Here is a 21,546-nt window from a genome sequence, read left to right as displayed (position 1 = left end):
TTAAATTATACCTTGATATGAACAACCGTACAATGTTTAAATCATAATTTAATAGCGTTTAAAACGGAACCCTGCTGAACTTGTTTTCAGTAGGATTTATTTATATGTAACACTCGCGTCATGCCGCGTCTGGGTGAACTTTAATGACATGCAGGTTTATCGGCGTTATCCAGGATTGTTTAACATTTATGATTATTGTTTAACATAACTGCATTGACCGTGATCTCGCTGTCCTATCGAGGAGACAAATGTCAACGAGGACAATTTTATAAATCTATGAGAGCAACATGAATCCAAGAGCTTTGACTGGACCGGTTCGCTTCTGGATGCGTGTCAGAAGAGGACTGAGTTCAGTCCGTCCGAGATTAGTTTTGGGGATTGAGACGAGCTGTGATGAGACTGGGGCGGCGGTGCTGGATGAGAATGGAGTGATTTTGGGGGAATCTCTGCATTCTCAAAAACAGACCCACTTAGAGTAAGCAGCTAGTCATAACCCTTTACCTATGTATATTTAAGTATTGGGATACTTTTATGGAGTAAATAATATAATAACCAATTTAAATGATATCATTGGGTGTATGGGGGTGTGTATATAGTGTATATGATGTTTTTGGACATTTATTAACAGTTTGCATTTCAACCTGCACATTTTTAAAACTTGTGTATAAATATCTGCACACGCATATGCATAAGTGTGTGTATATAATTGTGTTGTTGTGCTCAAAAGTTTATGTCCCCCTTTTTGGGAAAAGTACGGAGAATTAAAAAGATTGAAGGTTTATTTTTTAATTTAGCCCCAGCAAGTTATTTCACAACAGAAATGTTAACATCAAGTTCACAACAAAGAATAATAACAGAATTTCTAAAAATAGCCCAGGTCAAAAGTTTACATCCTGATTCTTAATACTGATGTTACACAATCTGCACCATCAATGACAGTTTATATGTTTTGTCATAGTTGTTTAAGGGTTTCTTGTTTGTCCTGATTCTTTAAATTGTCCACTGATTTTCAGAAAAAATCATCCGGGTCCTCCAGAATCTTTCCTTTTTTAGCGATAGATAGATAGATAGATAGATAGATAGATAGATAGATAGATAGATAGATAGATAGATAGATAGATAGATAGATAGATAGATAGATAGATAGATAGATAGATAGATAGATAGATAGATAGATAGATAGATAGATGCTAAAGAGCATATCACTAAAATAGATGCCGTTTGAAGACATGCAATTGCTTACATAACGTTTGAGCAAGCTGTTAAAATATAAAAAACAGAACCTTAAATATGCACTTTGTAAATGTCCATTTTATCAGCTAAGCTTGTTTTAATTGTTGTCTTATAGTGCTGGTGGCATTATCCCAACTGTAGCACAACGTCTACACAGAGAAAACATCAGTCGAGTTGTCCAGGAGGCGCTAAACAGGAGTTCAATTGAACCATGTGAACTCACAGCTGTGGCCACAACAGTGAAGCCTGGTCTCGCCCTCAGCTTGGGGATCGGTTTGGATTTCAGTCTTAAGTTTGTTAGACTTCATGAAAAGCCATTTATCCCCATACACCACATGGAGGCACATGCCCTCACTGTAAGAATGCTGCAACCTGTAGACTTTCCATTTCTTGTTCTCCTCGTCTCTGGGGGACATTCTCTCCTTGCGCTGGCCAAAGGAATCGATGAGTTTCTCCTTTTGGGACAAACACTGGATGAAGCACCAGGGGACACTTTAGATAAGGTATCAGGATACTATAACGCTTTGAATAAAAACAGGGATAATGTTCAATGTCTTTTGTTTTTGCTTTTAATGATAGATTGCCAGAAGGCTTTCGCTTAGAAATCATCCAGAATGTTCTACTGTGAGCGGCGGACAAGCCATAGAGCTTCTGGCGAAAGAGGGAAACCGCCACGCATTCTATTTCAGGTCACCAATGGGACAGCAGTACGATTGCAACTTCTCTTTCGCTGGTTTGCGAAACCAAGTGACCATGGCGATAAACCAAAAAGAGAAAGAAGAGGGTATGGTTTTTATTTATTCTTAACTAATAAATCTATAGAGCTGCTTGTTGTCTACTGCCTACGCAGATGTATTGTGCTGTAGCATACATAGACCGGATTTGAAACAAAGCAGAACATTGTTGTGTTGTAATTATTGTGGATATTTGGTTAAATGTGAAAAATTCTGTATAATATTAACTGCCAGATAATGTTTCCTAAGGTGTTGAAGCCGGACAGTTATTATCTTGTGTTAAAGACATCGCTGCTGCCTCACAACACACAGTGGCGTCTCATATAGCTAAACGCACACACCGTGCTATATTGTTCTGTAAGGCCAGAGGTCTTTTACCACAGCACAATCCAACTCTGGTAAGAGTCTTCAGCACCACAGGACTTGGTTGTGACATTACACATGAAAATGAATTCAAGCTTGGCTCGCGGTACAATTTTGTAAAATTACAACTAATGAGTGCCTGACATAACATGACATTTGGTTAAAATTTTACTCCACTCTTTATATTCCTAACAAAAATTGTTGTACACGGCACCCACAACAGGTTGTTTCGGGAGGAGTAGCGAGCAACGAATACATCCGACAGACTGTCAAAATCATCACGGATTCCACTGGGTTGCAGTTGCTTTGCCCTCCCTCAAAGCTTTGCACTGATAATGGAGTTATGATTGCATGGTAGGAAAATATCACTCATTTGTTTTGCTTACAATCTCTGCATAGCGAACACTATTGTACCTTAATGTTGGTTTAAGGAATGGTATAGAGAGGTTAAAGCATGGAAAAGGCATCCTGTCCCATACTGAAGACGTCCGCTATGAACCGAAGTAAGTGGGACGCCTAAATCAATCATAGCTAAATCATAACCAAGTCAACATAAATTTAAAGTTGTGTCTGCAACATTTACATGACGGAGTCTGGTTTGACGTAATAAAAATATGTCTTTATTTTAGGGCACCACTTGGATTAGACATGACAACGGAGGTTAAAGAGGCTGCAATCAAATATCCACCGTTAAAACTGAACATTGTATTATAAACAGCATTGCTTACTTATGAATAAATGATTATTTATGTAAATAATTATCTGTTTTATATGCTTAAATTGAAAATACATTACTTGACCTTTTGGCATAAATGGCACCGGCATGCCATGATCAATATACAAAGTTCATGCTCTGTCACCGAGACAGTCGGAAGAGCTTTGGGTCTTCTGTCTCACCCTGAATCTGGGTGCAGTTCTTGCCCTCTGTTTTGGATGGTGTGCCACACAGGCTGCTGTTTGCCCTAGACTGCTTTCTGACCGACTACGTCCAGCACTCCATTTAATTGGACCTGGTAAAAATGCTATAACACAAACAAACCATTTTTAAATGTATTTCTCTTAAGAATTATGACAGTATTGTAATATAAACGTGTCAGTTTGTTTACCTTTATTGGTACGGTGGGGCACAGGTGGGCCACCATTGATCTCCAAACTGCAACAGAAAGAAGAGCAAATTATGCTTGTAAATTATGCATTACCTCATATTTAGTGACATAACATGGCATTACAAGCACCTGAGGGATGGAAACCCTTCTCTTTGCTGTCTTTCATACTCTGCTGTAAAGAATTGTGAGATTCTGGCATCTCTAGCTAGATTCTCCATTAGAAGATGATACATGCGAGGGACTCGTCTGCATTTCGCCACAAGTTGTCGATGAGCGTGGCGATTGAAGGTGAGATAACCCAGAGCATTTGCACAAGCTGTTCGAACCTAAAACAGACAAAAATAATATTGTAGATTTTAAGACATTAAAGAAAAATGATAACACAAACATTTTTAAAGGGATACTTCACCCCAAAATTAAAATTTTGTCATCATTCGCTCACCTTGGAGAACACAGAGAACGATATTTGAAAGAACGCTTATAAGCAGAGAGATTTTGTATTTGTCCTACTATGGTAGTCAATGGGGGACAACATCTGTCTGGTTATAAGCATTTTTCCAGATCTGTGTTCATCAGAACAAAGACATTTATACAGATATGGAACAACTCGAAAGTGAGGAAAGAAGACAGAATTCAAATAGATAACAAATTAAATAGATTTGCACAGCAGGGTGAATAAAAATACCTCTTCATCCTTTGAATTCAAATGAGCACATAGATGGTCTATCGTGCCCAATGTGACAATAGCATCAGTTAAACCTTCTCTCATGTGTGCCAGATTAGCAAGGAGTTGTGCTGAAATAAGAGGAATAATAAAAAAAAATCATATTTAGAGTGTGAGATGGTTAGTTCTTGTTGTATTAATATACATAAATGAATGTATTTGTTCATTTGTAAAATGTATGCAATTATATTTTACTGGGTCATCTCACCTGTGATGACAACAGTAGTAGATTGATCAGACAGCAATAATTCAACAAGAACAACGATACCCCTTGTAGTCAAGGCCACCTCATCCGACCCTGTTATGACTCTGGCTAACACAACTATCTGCCATGCAAAAGACAAGCAAGTCAATAGCACTATTAATACCAAAATGAAGATTGTGCGGTGTCAGCACATACACAATTACGTTCATTCTTGATGGAAAGGTATGAGTACAGACGGAGATTTAAACCAAATAATGGGCAGAGATGCAGTGGCTGGGGAAAAGAGAAAGACCCTTATATTTTATTTTCCCCAGCAGCAGAAACCTCAATTCGAGCTGAACTTTGACCCTTATACTATTAGATATGCCTCAAGCTCTCATTGTCCTGGACAGGCATCTTAAATAATTCTGTTCTCTGTGTCATTTTTCTTCTAATTCCTTCACACTCCGACTCTGTGGGAAAGCCAGTGGGGGAGGACGTTCAAATAATAGGAAGATGCAGAGCTGACAGCAGAACCTAGTGAAAAGACCCTTGTCTTCAACAGTGTGTGTGTATGCGTGTGAAAGAGCTGTTCAACTATTGCAAACACACAAACGTTTCATAAATTCATCTTACTATTCAACTTTTCTGTATTTAAAGTACAGACATAAATAAATGTAACTTCATTTTGTGATCTTAATTTTAAAGAACAGTGTTGAAATCGCTTTTTATCTTCCACTCCATTACATACTAAAAAGGATAGTCCACCCCAAAATGAAAATTCGTGAATTACTCATCCTCAAGCTGTTCCAAATCTGTACACATTTATTTGTTTGGTTGTACCCAAAGAAAGTTATTTGGGGAAACAATAGCAGCTGAGATTTCTGAGGCACCATTTCTGAACCAAACCATTTTTTTGTCCTGTTCAACACAAAAGAAGCAATTTTGAAGAAAACAAACAGTTCGAAAGCACCTTTGACTACAATTTTTTGACTACATCAAAAATCTCAGTTGCTAACATTCTTCTATATATCTTTGTTTTCAGAACAAATAAATGTATATAGGTTTGGAACTTGAGGTTGAGTAATTCCCGAGAGAATATAAATTTTTGGGTGAACTATCCCTTTAAGCCATAAGTTACTTGGACATTCTATCATACTCGTTTTTTATTTATCTGTGAATGAATTTCTGTGATTACTATCAAAGCAACATTCCAAAGAAAGGTTGAGCTTTTCCAAACAAATCTTTATATTTATTATCTATGTCTATCATGGAAACGAGAAGTGACAGGGAAGCATATCTCTGCCAGCAGCAGAGTGACAGTGTGATGAATCGGTTTTCCCAAATCAAGTGCGTGAAGAAGGACGTACAAAAAAAATCCACATTTGTTTTCAATTGAAGTTTTTAAGAAGTGTTGTTATTATAACTACCTGGAATGCTGCGTTAGCTCTTTCCATCTCATTGTCTGAATTCAAAAAGGTCTCATATGTGTTCATTGGAATTGCATGCATTTGTCGAATGGCCCTCTGTTGAGATTTGTTGTGCAATACAAATAGAGATAATGCATGTCCAGCATCCAGGCAAATGTTCTGGAAGAAACCCATAAATGAAATCTTAATAAGCAGTTCATTTGAATAACAAATACCAGTCAATCATTTGTAATGGACTAGCTTTTTCAAGGAATAATGTAAAGAAAAGGAATTACTTTGTCTTCGGCTTTCAGGAGATCCAGAATAATCTCATAAGAGAAGTCCTCTTGTTCCCAAAATGCTTTCTGGAGTTTTTGGTTCCCCAGCACTACAAAGGCAAGAGTCTGAACCACCTGCACCTAATGTCATTATAAACACAAGGTGCCATTACTCTGATGTCACTTCCTATTTTTATCTCATTTAAGGTGTCAAAACGTATTCATACTCGCCTTGACCTGCAAACACTCATGAGATTTTAAAATCTCTAATAATGTAGGAATGGCCTTTTCCATCCAAATAATCTTTTGACTATTTTTATTAGCGGTGAGCGCCACTCCTGCAACCACAAATGAAAATGTTCATCATGCGCACTGTAACACAAATCATTTTTAAATATCAAAGCTAAAACGGTGAAGTGTGAAATAATACCGATACACAAAAAACCCAGAGCTTTGATGACACTAAGCAGGGTCTTCTGTGTTGTTCGAGACCCTCGGAGCAAACGCACCAACGGTGGTACACCATTCTCCTCGCAAAAAACATTCTGATGGACACAGCTATCCCGGCTTAAAGCCATCACCGCTTGGCACCCTGTAAGATGTCCAGAAAACACCATAAGGTGAAAACAGTTCTTTAAAAAAAAGATCTTTCAGAAACATTTGTTCAACGAAACGTTTGAGCAGATGATCCAGAGTACTACACGATCCAGACATCTGACCCAAAAGAGAAGTCGTTTTGGAATATACCGTCGTTCTAAAATCACCGTCTGCATTCGGATCATCATAGCCTAACATTAATAGCAATACAAGGTACGGAGGCACTCTTGTAAGCAATGTTTACAGAGAGAGACACTGGAGGGATAACATTCCTCTGCGCATGCCTTCCTATATGAGTCTAACAGATTGATGCTGTCTCAAGACAGGAAGTGCTGGCCGCTTACCCGCTGGATCAGACCCATGCTGTCAGAACGGGGAGTAAGAGTAACCTTCCGAACAGCAGTCAATCTGCTTAGTTTATCCAGTGCCTGTCAACACTTACTGAATAGGAACTGTTTTTATTGCATTTGTTGCGTCTTCTGTCTGGACGACAGCTTTGCGGGGAGAGTTTTCCTTACATTTATGAGTGACTCAAATGTGCCTGATGGGGGAATAGAACTGGCCGATCTCTTCTGGGACTGTGTTTAATGACAGCAAAAATTTAGCTGGCCGTACCCACGTATTGCATTTTGTCTGAGGAGGAGAGGAGAAGGTCAAGTATGAGCGAGATGCCCATCTGCTCTGCCATGTCTTTCTGTGGTTTTAGAGTTTGTCCAGCCAAAGCCCACAGAGATGCTGCAGCCTGTTCCCGAACGTCCACCTGAAACACCTTCACACAGAGGGAAAGGTTTAGTGGGTATATTGTGTTCTGTGCCACAGGTTATCCTGGATAAGTTGCTGCTTTGGAGATCAAAACATATTTAAGCGGCTCCTCATACACCCGTTTTAAAAAGGTGCTGTTTTTATGGTTAAAAATAACTGTGTAAAAAATACAGGAAACATGTAAATAGCTGAAACATATCGTATAGCAAAATTGTATGCAACGTTTTAGGAAACGTTTGGTATATTATACAATTCTTTAGTTACATAAAACAGCCTAACCTGTAATTTTCCTTATACTGTTTTTCACTATATACATTTTACAGTGTTACAAGAAACTATGTTATTTTTTTTACTTAATTGTAAATGTACATTTTTCTTGTCTTGTTGAATATTATAGATCGTCATTTAAAGGCCCAGTGAAATTAAATATAACAATTCCTATTTTTTCATGAAATATTGCAGCATTTATTGTAAATAGCTTATACCAATTTGGGTCATTCTCTTTTTAAAATTCATGTGCCCTCATAATCTTCAGTTAAATCGAAAATGCACTTCCGCCCTCTAGTGACTATCCATCTTAAATTATGTAAGTTAGATGGCTTGGGCGGCGCATCTGTTAACTCCTCCACTTCAACTATCAGTATATTGCCAGTTCCATTTCAAAATGCAATTACTACCTTCTTTTATTTCAAACAAAAAATCTCTTTAATGAAGATTATTATTTTTTTATTTTTATTTTAAATGATGTACTTTTACTTAAAACATTTTTTTATGGTTATGCCATCAAATATTATTTAAATGAGTACCAGTATGTAGTGTAATCAAGAAAAAGTTGTTTAATTGCTTCATTTACAGTCTCTGCACCCAAATTACCAAATATATTGGCACCTTATATGCATCATGCGCTTGGAAAGTTTGTTACCTGAGGCAACATGTGCAGTAGAGCCTTAAATACGGTGCTAAAGCTTGACTTACCTTTAAAAGTTGTAAAAGATATTTGGCAGCAGATTGCTCAAGGAAGCTCTTTTGTAAAGCAGGATTATGCCTGGCTAGAGATTCAAGTGCTTTGGCTGCTTTGACTTGAGCAGGTATCCGCCTCCCTCGCAGTGCCTGCACCAGGGCACCGACCGCACCTGCCGCACAGATGAGCTCCTGGTTCTCCTTGTGATCCCAAGCCACTTCTGCCAGAGCCAAGCAAGCCTCCTCCTGCAATACTTTTGCCATAACAAAAAACAAGTGAGCTGATGCTTATAATTCCTTGCATATCCTCAAAAATATGTTTTGTTCTCTTTCAATAGTAGGCTACTGCGTGTGTTTATCTCCCTTCCTTCTAGCACAGTACCAGTGTTCACAGAAAGAAATTCAACAAGATGTGGGATTCCTCCAGCGCGCACAATGGCAAATTGATTTCCTGGGTTTCTGACACATAATGCACAGATGCACCTCATGGCATTTACAAGCACATCTTGGAGGTCAGAGGTCAGGAGCTTAACTATCAGGGCCACACCACCCTACATGCAAAAAGAGATGTATTGTAAAACAGCAACACTGAACAGTGTAAATCATTTTAGATAAAAACCCAGATGCAAAAATGGGGTGGGCGCTCACCAGTTGTGCAATAAGGTTTTGGTATTGATCGCTTTGTCCTGCCAGATCAGCCAGTATGACAGCACAGCGAGAGAGCAGTTCTGGCTGGTGGCTCTTGAGAAGGTTGATCACAACCGATATAGCCTCATAATTCACCAGATCTTCACCAACTTTTTCATTCTCTGTCATGTGACACAGCACTGCTGCAGCCATGCACTGGACCACCTGTGTACCTGCAGACAGTAGGCCCACCAAGACTGGAACACCTCCTGCAGTTCGAAAACATACAAAAATAAATTATTATTAGACAAAAACATCATCCAATCTTCACTATTCTTCAGACTTTTACAGCAAACAGTATAAAAGTGTAGTTTCTGTGACCTGCTTTCATGATGTCTTCACAGAAAGATTCAGTGTTTACACAGAGAACCTCAAGGGATCTGAGAGCCATCTCAATCCTCCTGGAGTCCTCACTATGAATCATCTCTGTAGACCAACATGGTTTATAGTTCATAGTGATTTATAGTTATATTATTAAATTGTTAATATTATATGAAAAAATTATCATTTTAAAAAGAGGCAAATAACATTCCTTGAAGATATTAAAGCGACATTCTGTCGTTATTTACTAACCCTCGTGTCATTTCAAACCAGTGTAACTTTCTTTCTTCTGCAGAACACAAAAAGAAGATATTTTGAAGAATGTTGGTGACCGAACAACACTATGACTTCCATTGCATGGACATCTTTTGTGTTCCACAGAATAAAAAGTCACACACGTCGTGAATGACATGAGGGTAACTGATGACTAAATATTTATTTTCTTTAATGGTAGTGTGGAGATCTATTCTAATGTGCCTCAGAAATCTCAGTTGCTAACAATTTAATACATTTATTTTTTGTGTTTAACAGAACAAATGAAAGTGACCAATTTATACACGTATGGAACAACAAGAGGTCGAGTAATCCATTGCACATTTTTCATTTTTGGGTGAAACTCATACCAACAAGAATCTCCCACACCGAAAACCCATCCAGGTTCAGCTGAATAAGGAGTTTTAGAACATCTGTGTGGAAGTAAAGCGCAGCTAGTTGGACTACATTGTTTCCCCTGCTGTCTTCATCTCTCCAGTTTGCCCCAATGGACAACAAAAATCCCAGAGCCTCCGTTGAACCTGAGGTAGCTGACAGCAGCAGTGGTGAACTGCGATACCTGCAAAACATCCGTGATCTTCACCCGAGCATGGTGTTGAAATCTAATTATAACAAACATATGAACTGCTCCTTTGTTAATTTATCACATACTCAGCAGACGTTTTTAAGTCCAGTAGAGTAGGATCTATTCTGCATAGGGCTTGGATACACGCCACCTGGCCGTAAAAGGCAGCAAAATGAATGGCCATCCAGCCTCTCTTGTCCACAACTTTGTAGTCTGCTCGCAGTGCAAGAAGGCAGTTTAGAGACTCGAGAGAGCCGCACTGTGCAGCGAGGTGCATTGGCGTGAGCCCTGCAAGAGAAGAAAAAGTCATGCCTTTATATAACCCAATGTTTTTATTTCAGGGATGTGACAGCCTCCTTACCTACTCCTTCTATTTGCTGAAGTTCATCTGGTTTTCCTGATAATAAAACAAGATATTGATATTGTTGGTTAAAAGAAATAATAAGATTGTAAATGAAGATTATAAATTAAGAAAATAGATATTAAACTAAAGAATTTTGTAGATACTAGATACACTTTAATTTTCACATGTATATTCATATACATTATAAACGTTTGTTTACAAAAAATGATTTTTCGAACAGATTTTCGAAACTTACTATTTTTAATCTTGTTGCAACTTATAAATGTATTAACTTATTTTGTCAGGTAACGTAAAAATATATGTGTTGCCATGACTTTTTCTTCCATAATAAATGTTACAAATTGCTTAAAGATTTTTTTAAACAACTATAGGATTTACTTACTTTTTTGTACCTAAAACTCTTTTTTAAAGTAAATTTGACTTAACATCTTTTTTTACACAGTTTAAAGTAAAAATTTGTTTAAATGCTAATTTTGTCAAATATTGCTAGTTGTTTTTACAGTGCAATTCTCTTAATCTTTTTCCAATCTTTGAGTTTATATTTTAGTATTTTTTTGTGTATACTTTGTGTCAATGATTTTGTATACTGAGTGCTGTGAACGAAGCATTTAACTACATGCGACAAAGACTTGAAGCTGAGCAATATAAAGCAATATAAAAATGGATGGATGGATATCAGTGGATCATTTACAAATCACTAGACCCCCGTTAGCAGCATTAAAAGACCGGTGTACATTCGCAGACACTTATAACGTGTTAAACAAAACAACCCATGTGAGTGAATCTCTCGCTGCGTGTCTGATTGAGGTTCACATCTGCAGTAGCCAGCTGCACGATGATGTGTGTTTTGTTACTGGCTGCAGCGTGGTGCACCAGAGAGAGACCCTTCTCGTCGAGGCCATGCAGGTGTGAGGGAGAGTTCCTGCGACTCAATGAGTAAAACTCGGCTGAAAGTCCTCTCTCTGTGGCTGACTTCAGTCCAAAGGCCGCGTTCTGTGCGATAAACACATTTCAGTGTTAAGGTACATGACATGGAGGTATTCGGAAATAAAAAATGAATACAATGTATTACCTTGCACTTCATAGCATTTGTGTAACCAAACGTTCTCTTGAACTGTTCGTGTAGCTCAATGTCAGTCAGAGGAAGTTTCTTTGCTTTGAGTGTTTTGATGCTTGAGTTTAATGCTCCCCACCATTGAATCGTGTTGTGCTGGGGATAGAGTGATTCTAACTCGATGCAGATGACATTATAGCTGCAAAACACAAATGCATGGTTAGATGCAATGACATGTGGAATTAAATATGTGTTTTTATAAGTTTTATAAGTCCAACTCGCTCGCCTTTTGTCCTCAATCTCACTGAGTGGAATTGAAAAGTGTGTTTTGTACGTGGTGTCATGATGAAGCAGCTCATGCAGGTAATTTGCAGCTTCTGTATGAAGTGTTCTGAAGGCCACCTTGAAAGAAAGAAAGAAAGAAAGAAAGACTATTTTGTCACTACCATTGTTTGGACAAACAGGTATGAAAAATTAAACAAAGTTTGAGAAAAATTAACTTTCGGCACCTTCATTTCCTCAGTAATGTCATCCAGGGGAGGAGTCCCAACATCCAATTCAATCCCTCCATGTAGGTGAAAATACTGATCTTGTTTGTATGGAAAGTGCCTGCATGCGAATTCTGGTCCGAGACTATGTGGCGGTACTTCTCGTTCTGTTTTAAGCTTGTCCTCTATAAAAAACAAACAAGAAAAGACTATTATAATAAGTTATACTATTTACCAGCCGACACAATCACATCTTTAAAAGACAAAACAAACCTGACAAAGGTGGAAGCATTTGAGACAGATTAGGAATCAACATCTTTTTTCTTAAGGAGATCAGCAGGGGCACCAGGAATGTGATCAGTTTCAGGTAGGCAAGATCCCTTGAGACTTCTGCATTACGTCCGAGGTGATTTCTCACCAGTCTGATGTGACCGGACAGTCGTTTCTGTAACCTCTGATAGGTGGATAGATCAATCTCATCCTCAGTGAGTCGAACAACATTAGACAGGCTATGAGTCCCATCAAACACAAACAGATTTTGGTGCTGTCGGATAGAGGTCAGGTGGGAGCTCAACTTGATCAGGACGTTCTCTGAGTATTTTGAGAAGAGAGTCTCTTCTTCTACGCTGTTGGGCTCGTAGGTCGGGTCTACATCTGTGTCCTCCTTATAAATGTTGTGATAGCAGGGGTCGTGCGAGATGTCTATTAAACCTGGTGAAACAAATGATTAGAAATGTACGTTCTTTACATCTGAACGGGATCCATTTTTTCCATCTCACCTGCTTTGAGAAACTCTGCGAGCACATCTTTCTTGCCCTGAGGCGCACCGTCTGAATTCACACCCATGATGGTTCTCCATAACTCTGAGAAGCACACACGCTTCTCCTTAGAAATATAACATCCGTGCCAGAGAGTCTTAATGACATAATCTATATTTATTAAAATCTGTCCAACTTTTGTATCATAATATGCTGGTGGTAACTGGCACGTGGAGCTCCGGTCGTAGTTGGGCTCGAGACTGATAAACGGAAGTTGGTTAAACCCATATATTCCCACAGTCAGCTCTCTTACTATCTGGTGAACAACCCCGTAGTCTAGGGGCAAACGTGAGTCAATGGGAGCAAGAATGACGATGTTGGGATCTGAGATGTTGCGCATTTGTCTGATGATGCCCGGAGGCGCATCCACGTGCAGTCTGTGTTCTTCTCCACTGAGCAGCCAGTTGCAGGCGGTAAGACTGAGCAGTTCCTGCAGTTCCCTGCGGTCATACTTCTGCAGGTAAGCGCTCGCAGTCGCCTGCGCAGTAAGCGCAGCTCGCACGCTCTCCTCACTATGTTGATCTAATGATACACCGCTTCGGTACAAACTCTTCATGGCCTGAGGTAGAACTAGATCAACTAAACGACAAAAGATCGTTAAACGTCCCGGTTAAAAGATTCCGTTGCTCGGTATGAGTTGAAACAGTGTTGTCTTGGCAACCAGTGACGCAGATCTACGTAGTGCACTTCTTCAAAAGAACCACTAGATGGTGACGTTGTATCCAAGCTGGTGGTCTCGCAAGCTTCTTTCATGCGTGAGCCTTGAACAAAGACTGTGACAAGTTAACGAGACACCGCAATTCTATCTTTATGAATGGGAAAAAGCGCAACCCTTCTGCTGAGGAAGTCCAGCCTTTCAGTTAAAGGAGCAACGACGAAAAGAGGGGTAGCAACCTAGAACAGCTGTTTCAAGCGCAATTTCAGTATAAGAAACAAGAAGTACGCTGTTATTTGTTGCTTTCTTTCGACCTTAGCCCGAGAATTTAGAGATATTGGTGTTCGCCTATTCAACTAGGTAAGAGTTGAATTGGTCTTGACGTAGGTGTCAGGAGGCGGTGCAAACGTGGCTGCCGAGTGCGGTGACCTTTCGTATAGGGACTTTGACGTGGTTCACTTTTGATAACGGGGGCAGAACAGCGCATGTCTGTGTCCAGCTAAGGAACTCTATAAACCTCCGACCGGGAAAAGCCAGAACGCGGACTCGTGACTACTTTCATTAAATCAAAAACTGAGTGAAAGTCAAAACTGTCAGATTTTGGTTAACCAAAATCACATGTCGACAAGTGCAGTTGTCACATTTTCAACTGACGATGAAAGCTGTTATTTTAGCTGCAGGTTATGGAACAAGACTGCTGAGAGATATCGAGAATGACCGGACTGGGAATTTCAAACATCTGAGAGGCATCGCCAAGCCGCTGCTTCCGGTCGGTCGATGTGCTCTTATCTCTCACTGGGTTCATGCACTGACCCAAACCGGATGCGTGGACGCAATACACGTGGTTGTAAGTTCAGAATAAGTTTTATATAATCAGTGTGCAAACTAAATGTATGTAGTCACATGCACCATTGCATTAAACAGACAAATGATCTTTACCATGAAGCATTCCTCCAGTGGGCACGAGAATTTCCCAATGTTAAAGTCATTAATGATGGCACGACAAAAAATGAGGTAAGCATAGTAAGTGCACCCTTGTATTGTTATAACATTATATATTTTTCATTTCTTTTTAATAACGTTTTGCAGAACAGACATGGGGCTGTCGCCTGTCTCCAGTTGGCGGTCAAGCTTTGTGATGTGGAGGATCACTTGCTTGTTATTGGAGGGTATGAATAGGATCAGATTGAATGGGGAATCACAAACACTGCTGTACTGTGACAAATGTTTTTATTTCAGAGATACTTTATTCAAAGACGATTTCAGCCTTGGGAGATTCACAGAGAGGTTCCTTGAAGTGCAAAATAAAGACAAAGAGAGCAATTTAGTGCTGTCATACCTATGCAAAGATGAGGGTGAGTGCAGAATGATGTCACTCAGTCAGAGGAAATGAAACAGATATAGTTGCCTGACTGGATCGTTGGCCAACATTGATTTATCTTTAGACTGATAGCATTAATCGATAACTGCGGCTGATCGAATACTACATGTGGTCATTTGACCTAAAGCAGTGTTTCTTAAAATGGGTGCTTTAAAAGGATAGTTTGCCTAAAAATTTAAATTCTGTCATCATTTACTCACCTTGTTGTCATTTCAAACCAGTATGATTTTAAAAGACCAGTCGTTTAAAAGACAATGTAAACATCAAAACAAACTAAAACAACGCAAAATAATTAATAGCAATTGATTATTTATAACAAATGTGAATCTATCTATTTATGCTAAGCTCTAAAGAATCTTATCGAGCAGAAATTGGGATTGGGGGCCTTGAATTCTCAAAGGTTGAGATCCACTGATCAAGAGCAAGCATCAATATTTCCAGACTGCAGTATGAACAAATAATGCATATTCACTGAATCTATTGTTATTACCACCTTAGTTACCTTCTACATTTTATCTGCTCAGAAACATCCAAGTATGGGATTCTGGAATTGGATGAAGACCTTAAAGTGCAATGCATGAAGGAAAAGCCTCATCCAAATGAAACAAGTTCACGCAATGCAGTACGTTTTCCTTTTACAAGTCTTTAATACCTGGCTTAATTTAATATATATCTTATTTGTTTAAATTCCTCTTTTTGCAGTGCCCTTGCTTTTACTTGCTTTCAAAGACATCACTTCCTCTTTTAGCCACCTTTCTCAAAGAGAAAAAGGTAGAGCTCATTCAAGTCTATACTTTTTAGCACTCTGTAGTGCCAGATGTTCTAATGCATCATATCTCCATGCAGAATGCACCCATTGAAGAACGGGATGCACCTGGAAACTTTCTATCATGGCTTATATTAAGGTAACTTATTTTGTACATATTTGTATGCCCCTGTATTTTTTCACCATCCATAACTTGGAATCGCATTGCGATTCATTTCAGGAGGCCCGTGTACGTTCAAAGGATATCTGGTCGATTCGATGTGGGAAATCTTGCATCATACATTGAATGTGACAAATACTTCAAAGACCAGCTTAAAAACCCAACAGATTATTTGATGTAGTCCAGACAAGCGGTTGCAATCTTAACACTTTTATTCACAATGCAATATCAGTATTTTGTTGCTTTTTTGGAGTTGAATAAAGGAATTGATTTGTACTCAATATCCCACACCAATGATTTCAGATGTGTACGTAACAGGCCAACAATGTATCTGTTTTACAATAAAAGTACCTTTAGATCACATAAATTTGGTTCTTGTTAAAATGTTAAATTACACAGTGGCAAGCCTTGTGCACCTATCTGAGGCCTTCTCATGGTTGTTCTCTAACTTGGCGATTCTGGAGCCGAACTGCATGGCTCTCTTAGGTAACAGGGCCGAGAGTCCCAATCCTAACTCGACAGCTGCTAACCTCAATAACAGCTTTTCTCCAAGTCCTCTTTGTAGAGACAAATCTGCCTTCTCCCACACAGGCAGGCTATTAAGGAAACTGACGACATCTTCATCCAAGTATGGGAACCTGAGATACAAAGAAACCTGTTTTATGCTTATTTCATAGATTCATTCACTACTTTAATGGTTCTTTGTTGGTGTTGTTAAGCGTTTCACAATTGAGGTCCCTGTGACCTGACATTGTTCGTTTACAATGAGTTTAACAATGACCTGAGTTTCCTTTTGGGTAAACGTTTTGATAATTTTGTGTAAGTCTTGCCTGGCCTCTTTTCCATGGTCCCCAATGATCCGGTCATCCCTTCCAAGATTTCTCGTGGATATTCGGCCTAGTTCCATATCCAGCTCTTTGACAAGCCCGTCTAGCCCAGAGTTTTTATACCGCACCCTGTGTCTGGAGTATCCAGCCAGCTGTTCGTCTGCCCCGATGCCAGTCAAAACCACCTGCAAGGAAAGGAAAATCAACATCATACACCAAAACCAACAGTGTGACCAAGACTTAATGTTTCCAGTAACATTAAAAAGCAGACCTTATTTAAACATGAATATAAAAAAATAGCAGTTACCTTAGCCTTTGAAGTATAAAGTTCAATGCCGTCATTTACAAGACCAATTCCCCTAGCTGCAAACCAGAGGGCACATCCAAGGCTGTCATCCAGAACGGTGTCCAAAGGATGCACTAAATGACAAATTCGTTTCTGACGCATGTCTTGGAGCTCTTCTTGAGTTACGTTGATTTCAACAAAGTTCCAATTCCGCTGTGGACTGAGATTTTTCAGTTCCTGCAGACCGGCTCTACCGGTTATTCTGTCTGGTACATCAAAACATCTTAGCGGATCGGATTTTGTTTCATCAGGATTATATTTCTTATTTTTCCCTCGTTTCACAGACTTGGGCGGCACCTTTGCATCTTGAATTTTGAAAGCGACATTTAGCAGGTCAATGGGTTTGTCTGCAGGAATGTGTCTATCAGCAAGGGCGGCTAAAATCATTGAATCAATTCCCCCCGAAAAGAGAATAGCAACGTCAGCTTTGGTATTTTGGAAGGGGAGAGCTGATTGGTCTAGAGTAGGTTGGTACTGTACTCTCTTACGGATTGCCTCACTGAGAACAGCAATAAGCTTGTTAACCATTTCTCTCTTCTCGGCGTTTATAAGACGTTCTTTCAGATTTTCAACAGAGGTTTGAGAGGCATTCTGATCCTGTTCGGCAGTTTCAGGTGAAGCAATGGATGTGTTCATTGGACAAACAGGAGACGTCAAGTAAAGTCCAGAACTGTTTATGTTTACAGAGACAGAACAGGGGAGGCCTTCCCATTTCAATTCCTGTATGTGATTTGGCACATCGTCACCGTGGAAAACCCATGGATAAAGTTCAAAAGTAAATGTCCCTCGCTGTGATAAGTCCCTTAGATCAAACCTGTACACTCCATGAGGTGGTACTTCTTGCCACTGGGAAGTCATATTATGCACTGACTGGGAAGCAACTGATGTGAGTGTGAAGGACGATCTTTCTGAATTAAACTTCCAAAGCAGACTTCTTCTTCCGAAAAAGTCCCTCCCAAACCAAACACAGCGTTCTTCTTTTTGGTAATAGATAAAGGCCCAGGGTCCCTTTAGTTGTGATAGTACAGATACCACATCTGAGGCACTCTGTGCCATTCTCAAATGATGGAAAATAACTTTGGTGTCGTTCTCATCCGGCCCAACCGTGAGACCACCAAACACCTCGCCGTTCCAAAGAAACATATTCCCATTTTCGTCTTGAAGAGGCTGAGGGGTCAAGCAACCCCTCATGTGAAGCACATGGGCAGAAAAGAGAAGACTGTAATTTGGATTTGATAATGTTTCTGTGACGTCTTGGCTAGAGTTGGGTCCTCTGTTTTTAAGTTTTTCACACACATGCTTCTCAAGTAGATCTTGCAGTGTGGTCAAACTGACCACACAACAGATCCCACACATTTTCACACCGCACTATAAATCTTGATATTCTTTTCTTGTGGTGTCCAGTTCCTCTGTAAGAGACAAAGGATGACAGTATTAGAAGGCAGTCAAAATGGTACCGTGGCATTGTGTGTATATAAGGAAAACGTACTTTTGCAAGAGCTGAGAGTTTCTCCCTTATCTGCCAGGAAGAATATATTGCTGTTGGGTTGCTGTGTGTAGACTCTCTGTAAGATTAAGCATATGATGACAAGACCATAATGATATTCCAGCAAATGTTTAAACATTCATTTTGCATTCTAGTTTTCCCTTTAAAATGAGTTGAATCTGTACATTTTTAAACATAAATGTAGTTTACCACAGCTGTTATGCCGTCAGTGGAGTAACTTAAAAGTAATGTAAACCTATACCGTAAATAACATTAATTTGTTGTAAATATTATGAAACAAATGCGATTACAATGAATTGTAATTTCATTATTAAATATTTCCTATTCATTCATTGTAAATATTATGATTACATGTACTTATTTTGATCATATAAACTGTAATTTCAAGTTACAATTTAACCACGTTATGTTCCGATTCATGCAGATTTCATTTTGACCATCGACAGCACCTGTTTTAGGAAAATGTAGTTTCTTCTAATAAATGACGTATAGTTATTATTCTAAAGGTCTAATTACTGTTTGTATTACCTTAGTTAATATATCGTTACTATAGTAAACCCATGGGTAAGAGGAAAATGCAGAAATGCGCAAAGGACATACGTACCCTGTTTTTCTTTAAATTGGACAACTCGTCGACTAAGATCTTTTGCTCTTTGATCTGTGGATGATGAAAGTGTGGAAACACTTACTTTAAAAAGATCAATTAAACAAACCTGCTGCAAGGTCGCAAACATCATATTATTACGAAACCGATACATAAACTAACTCGAAAAAATGTGGATTATAAACCTTGTTGTTGAGTTCCTCTTTTATTGTAAGCTCTTCATGAGCATTCTCTTCTTCTCGCTTACTGTTCTTAGATGACATGTTTAGATGTTTTAAGGAAACATATCCCCCCACATGAAAGAGATCGTGCGTCGCACACAAATGACGTATGCGAGAGTGCGTCTCTTTGAAAGTGCGTCGGGAAGTGTTTACCGATCAAGGACGTGAGATAAACACCTGAAAAAAGGAGACAGGTGAAACCATGCAAGAAAACCCGAGTGGAGCAATAACTGCTATGGTTTATAATTAGATAAAATAATCTATGGATTTAATGGTTAGAATTGGATTTGCACACTTCCACCTCTTTGTCATAAATCATCCAAAGTTTTGAGAAATACGTTTTATTTTCCACTTATACTTTTCTTACTGTAAAAAAGTATGTTAGTTGTACAGGGTGCAAGTAGTATTGTATAGTTTCTTGAACTGAAACTAAACTCAGGACTTACCGCCTACAGGTGATTGACATACGATTTCAAGCATCTCCATTGGCCCTTGGGTCTGTTATAATCTATGTAAAACTTGTTTTGTTTAAACGTTTTAAAAATATTTTGTGCATACCGTTTTAATGACAGTAAAAGACTACACAGGAATATTTGTACTTGTAAAATGAACTAAGGTAGACCAAAGAATGATGATGTTTAAAATGAGTGACATGACACATTTCCATATGCATATATGTATACATTTAAACAGATTTTCCAATCATGATAAATCAAAGACTGGAATTCTGCATCGGGTAGTCATTGTAACAAATCTGATTATCTTAAGTCCTTGATATTAGTAATCTAAACATAGAACATGTTGGTTTTTGTAATCAATCCTATTTTTAATACCAGTTAGATCCCACTGTCCGGTTTCGTAAACTTTAAACCTCATTCGCAACATTGAAAGCCAGCATTTACAGAATTACAGTGTTTGTGCTTGTGGTTCTGTGCTGTATAGTTCTGTTGATTGTGGTCACCCATAAAAAGCTTAGGGCTAAATCACGTGGACAGTGTTTGCTTATTTGCTGCTAATACTCAAACACGTAAGTGTGTTTGGGTTCAGTCATGGGCATGGAAATAAGTGACTGCTGTATTGATTCTACGCACCTGTGTTTGTACACTTATCGCTGGAAATTGTATTTTATACAGCTAAAATGTAAGGTGAAAGAAAACTGAGTAAGAAAAACGTAATGTCTTAAACTTATAATATACAATCAATATATCCAATAAAATATAGACTGTATGTGTGATAATATGTAGATCATATGACTGATGTGGGGAGATTCAAGTGCGATTATTTTATTGATGTTGGATGTGTTCATGATCTGGTTAAATTAAGATCAAGGTGTAAAGGCTTCAGATCAACCAAACCAAACCACTGGTGCATAAATGTGAGGGAAAACAATACTAAGTGTGTGACTCAAGTGATCAGTCCCTTTTCTGTGGATAGGATGGCTCTGTATACGCAACATGAGTCAGCTTAAAGTGTGAATGGGATGCTTCCACAGTGTCAGACTTTTTAATCAAAACCACAGGTAGGCCTATTAGGTGTTGCGTTGTTTGCCTTGTCATTGCCAAACAGATAACAAACATGTGGTGAGACTAACAAAAAGGACTAACAATGCAATTCTATTTATCTCACAATCCTCTCGGTTGAAAACAGAAGAGAACAAAAACCTTTTATGCATTATTTACACAATAAATAAATAAAATGATAAAAAAAGACTGTTTAAAAGTCATTTCACCAGACAAGAACATCTTGATATTGCTTTCACCGTGACATTCAGCATAGACAGTGTCAAACTGAGCATTGCGTTGTTATGCATTTTATAGCATAAATATTAAAGTATAAAATACTAAAATTCCACTCTGTAGTTTTTTTGGAGTAAGTAGCACACAAAAAACCCACAGCCTTTCTTTAAACTAACTGTGCTGGGCAAAATAATTTCACCATAATATACATTACTGGACATACATTACCTGTCTGGACAAACACTACATGTCTGCAAAAGTTATGTTTGCCTCCCTGTTAAGCCCTTTCGTTCACGCTCACGATATGAGCCTTGGCCTGAAAAGAATGGATCTGGATGTAATCGGGAAGAGGACAGCCAAGTTGTTGGGAAACAGCTGTCAATGCTCCAATACAGAACAACAAGAAGAAAACTCCTTTATCTG

General features: G+C 38.7%; 5 protein-coding genes across 5 annotated transcripts; 2 read left to right on the top strand and 3 right to left on the bottom strand.

Annotated features, from left to right (window-relative positions):
* Nucleotides 1–82: 82 nt before the first annotated feature.
* On the top strand, nt 83–3,088 carry osgepl1 (O-sialoglycoprotein endopeptidase-like 1). The gene is made up of 7 exons (XM_079465181.1): nt 83–475; nt 1,349–1,736; nt 1,813–2,017; nt 2,217–2,365; nt 2,554–2,684; nt 2,762–2,833; nt 2,960–3,088. Exons 1-7 carry the CDS (start codon nt 288–290, stop codon nt 3,042–3,044), a joined length of 1,218 nt encoding a protein of 405 aa, XP_079321307.1. The 5' UTR covers nt 83–287; the 3' UTR covers nt 3,045–3,088.
* ankar (ankyrin and armadillo repeat containing) lies at nt 2,931–13,275 on the bottom strand. Its single transcript, XM_079464463.1, has 22 exons — nt 12,882–13,275; nt 12,376–12,813; nt 12,124–12,287; nt 11,901–12,016; nt 11,633–11,813; nt 11,328–11,553; nt 10,283–10,508; nt 9,982–10,190; nt 9,359–9,463; nt 8,999–9,246; nt 8,733–8,901; nt 8,366–8,604; nt 7,244–7,397; nt 6,462–6,623; nt 6,263–6,369; nt 6,050–6,172; nt 5,775–5,933; nt 4,369–4,486; nt 4,122–4,231; nt 3,566–3,762; nt 3,437–3,483; nt 2,931–3,352 (listed from the first exon to the last, which is right to left on the bottom strand). The coding sequence occupies exons 1-22, from the start codon at nt 13,258–13,260 to the stop codon at nt 3,177–3,179; spliced, it is 4,053 nt and encodes a 1,350-aa protein (XP_079320589.1). The 5' UTR covers nt 13,261–13,275; the 3' UTR covers nt 2,931–3,176.
* Nucleotides 13,276–14,037: 762 nt separating this feature from the next.
* LOC306898262 (uncharacterized protein) lies at nt 14,038–16,246 on the top strand. Its single transcript, XM_079463591.1, has 8 exons — nt 14,038–14,422; nt 14,500–14,589; nt 14,665–14,744; nt 14,815–14,930; nt 15,481–15,578; nt 15,659–15,727; nt 15,803–15,861; nt 15,943–16,246. Exons 1-8 carry the CDS (start codon nt 14,231–14,233, stop codon nt 16,061–16,063), a joined length of 825 nt encoding a protein of 274 aa, XP_079319717.1. The 5' UTR covers nt 14,038–14,230; the 3' UTR covers nt 16,064–16,246.
* On the bottom strand, nt 16,079–18,411 carry asnsd1 (asparagine synthetase domain containing 1; the record flags this gene model as incomplete). The annotated part of the gene is made up of 3 exons (XM_079463590.1): nt 16,079–16,520; nt 16,713–16,894; nt 17,017–18,411. The coding sequence occupies 3 exons, from the start codon at nt 18,409–18,411 to the stop codon at nt 16,274–16,276; spliced, it is 1,824 nt and encodes a 607-aa protein (XP_079319716.1). The 3' UTR covers nt 16,079–16,273.
* Nucleotides 17,335–19,524, bottom strand: asdurf (ASNSD1 upstream open reading frame). The gene is made up of 4 exons (XM_079463592.1): nt 19,352–19,524; nt 19,167–19,220; nt 18,545–18,620; nt 17,335–18,464 (listed from the first exon to the last, which is right to left on the bottom strand). Exons 1-4 carry the CDS (start codon nt 19,427–19,429, stop codon nt 18,424–18,426), a joined length of 249 nt encoding a protein of 82 aa, XP_079319718.1. The 5' UTR covers nt 19,430–19,524; the 3' UTR covers nt 17,335–18,423.
* Nucleotides 19,525–21,546: the final 2,022 nt, after the last annotated feature.

Source organism: Barbatula barbatula, assembly GCF_947034865.1.
Source record: "Barbatula barbatula genome assembly, chromosome: 9".
Taxonomy (NCBI): Eukaryota; Metazoa; Chordata; class Actinopteri; order Cypriniformes; family Nemacheilidae; genus Barbatula; species Barbatula barbatula.
Note: the sequence above shows the minus strand (reverse complement) of the source record. Positions and strands in the feature narration are given on the sequence as shown.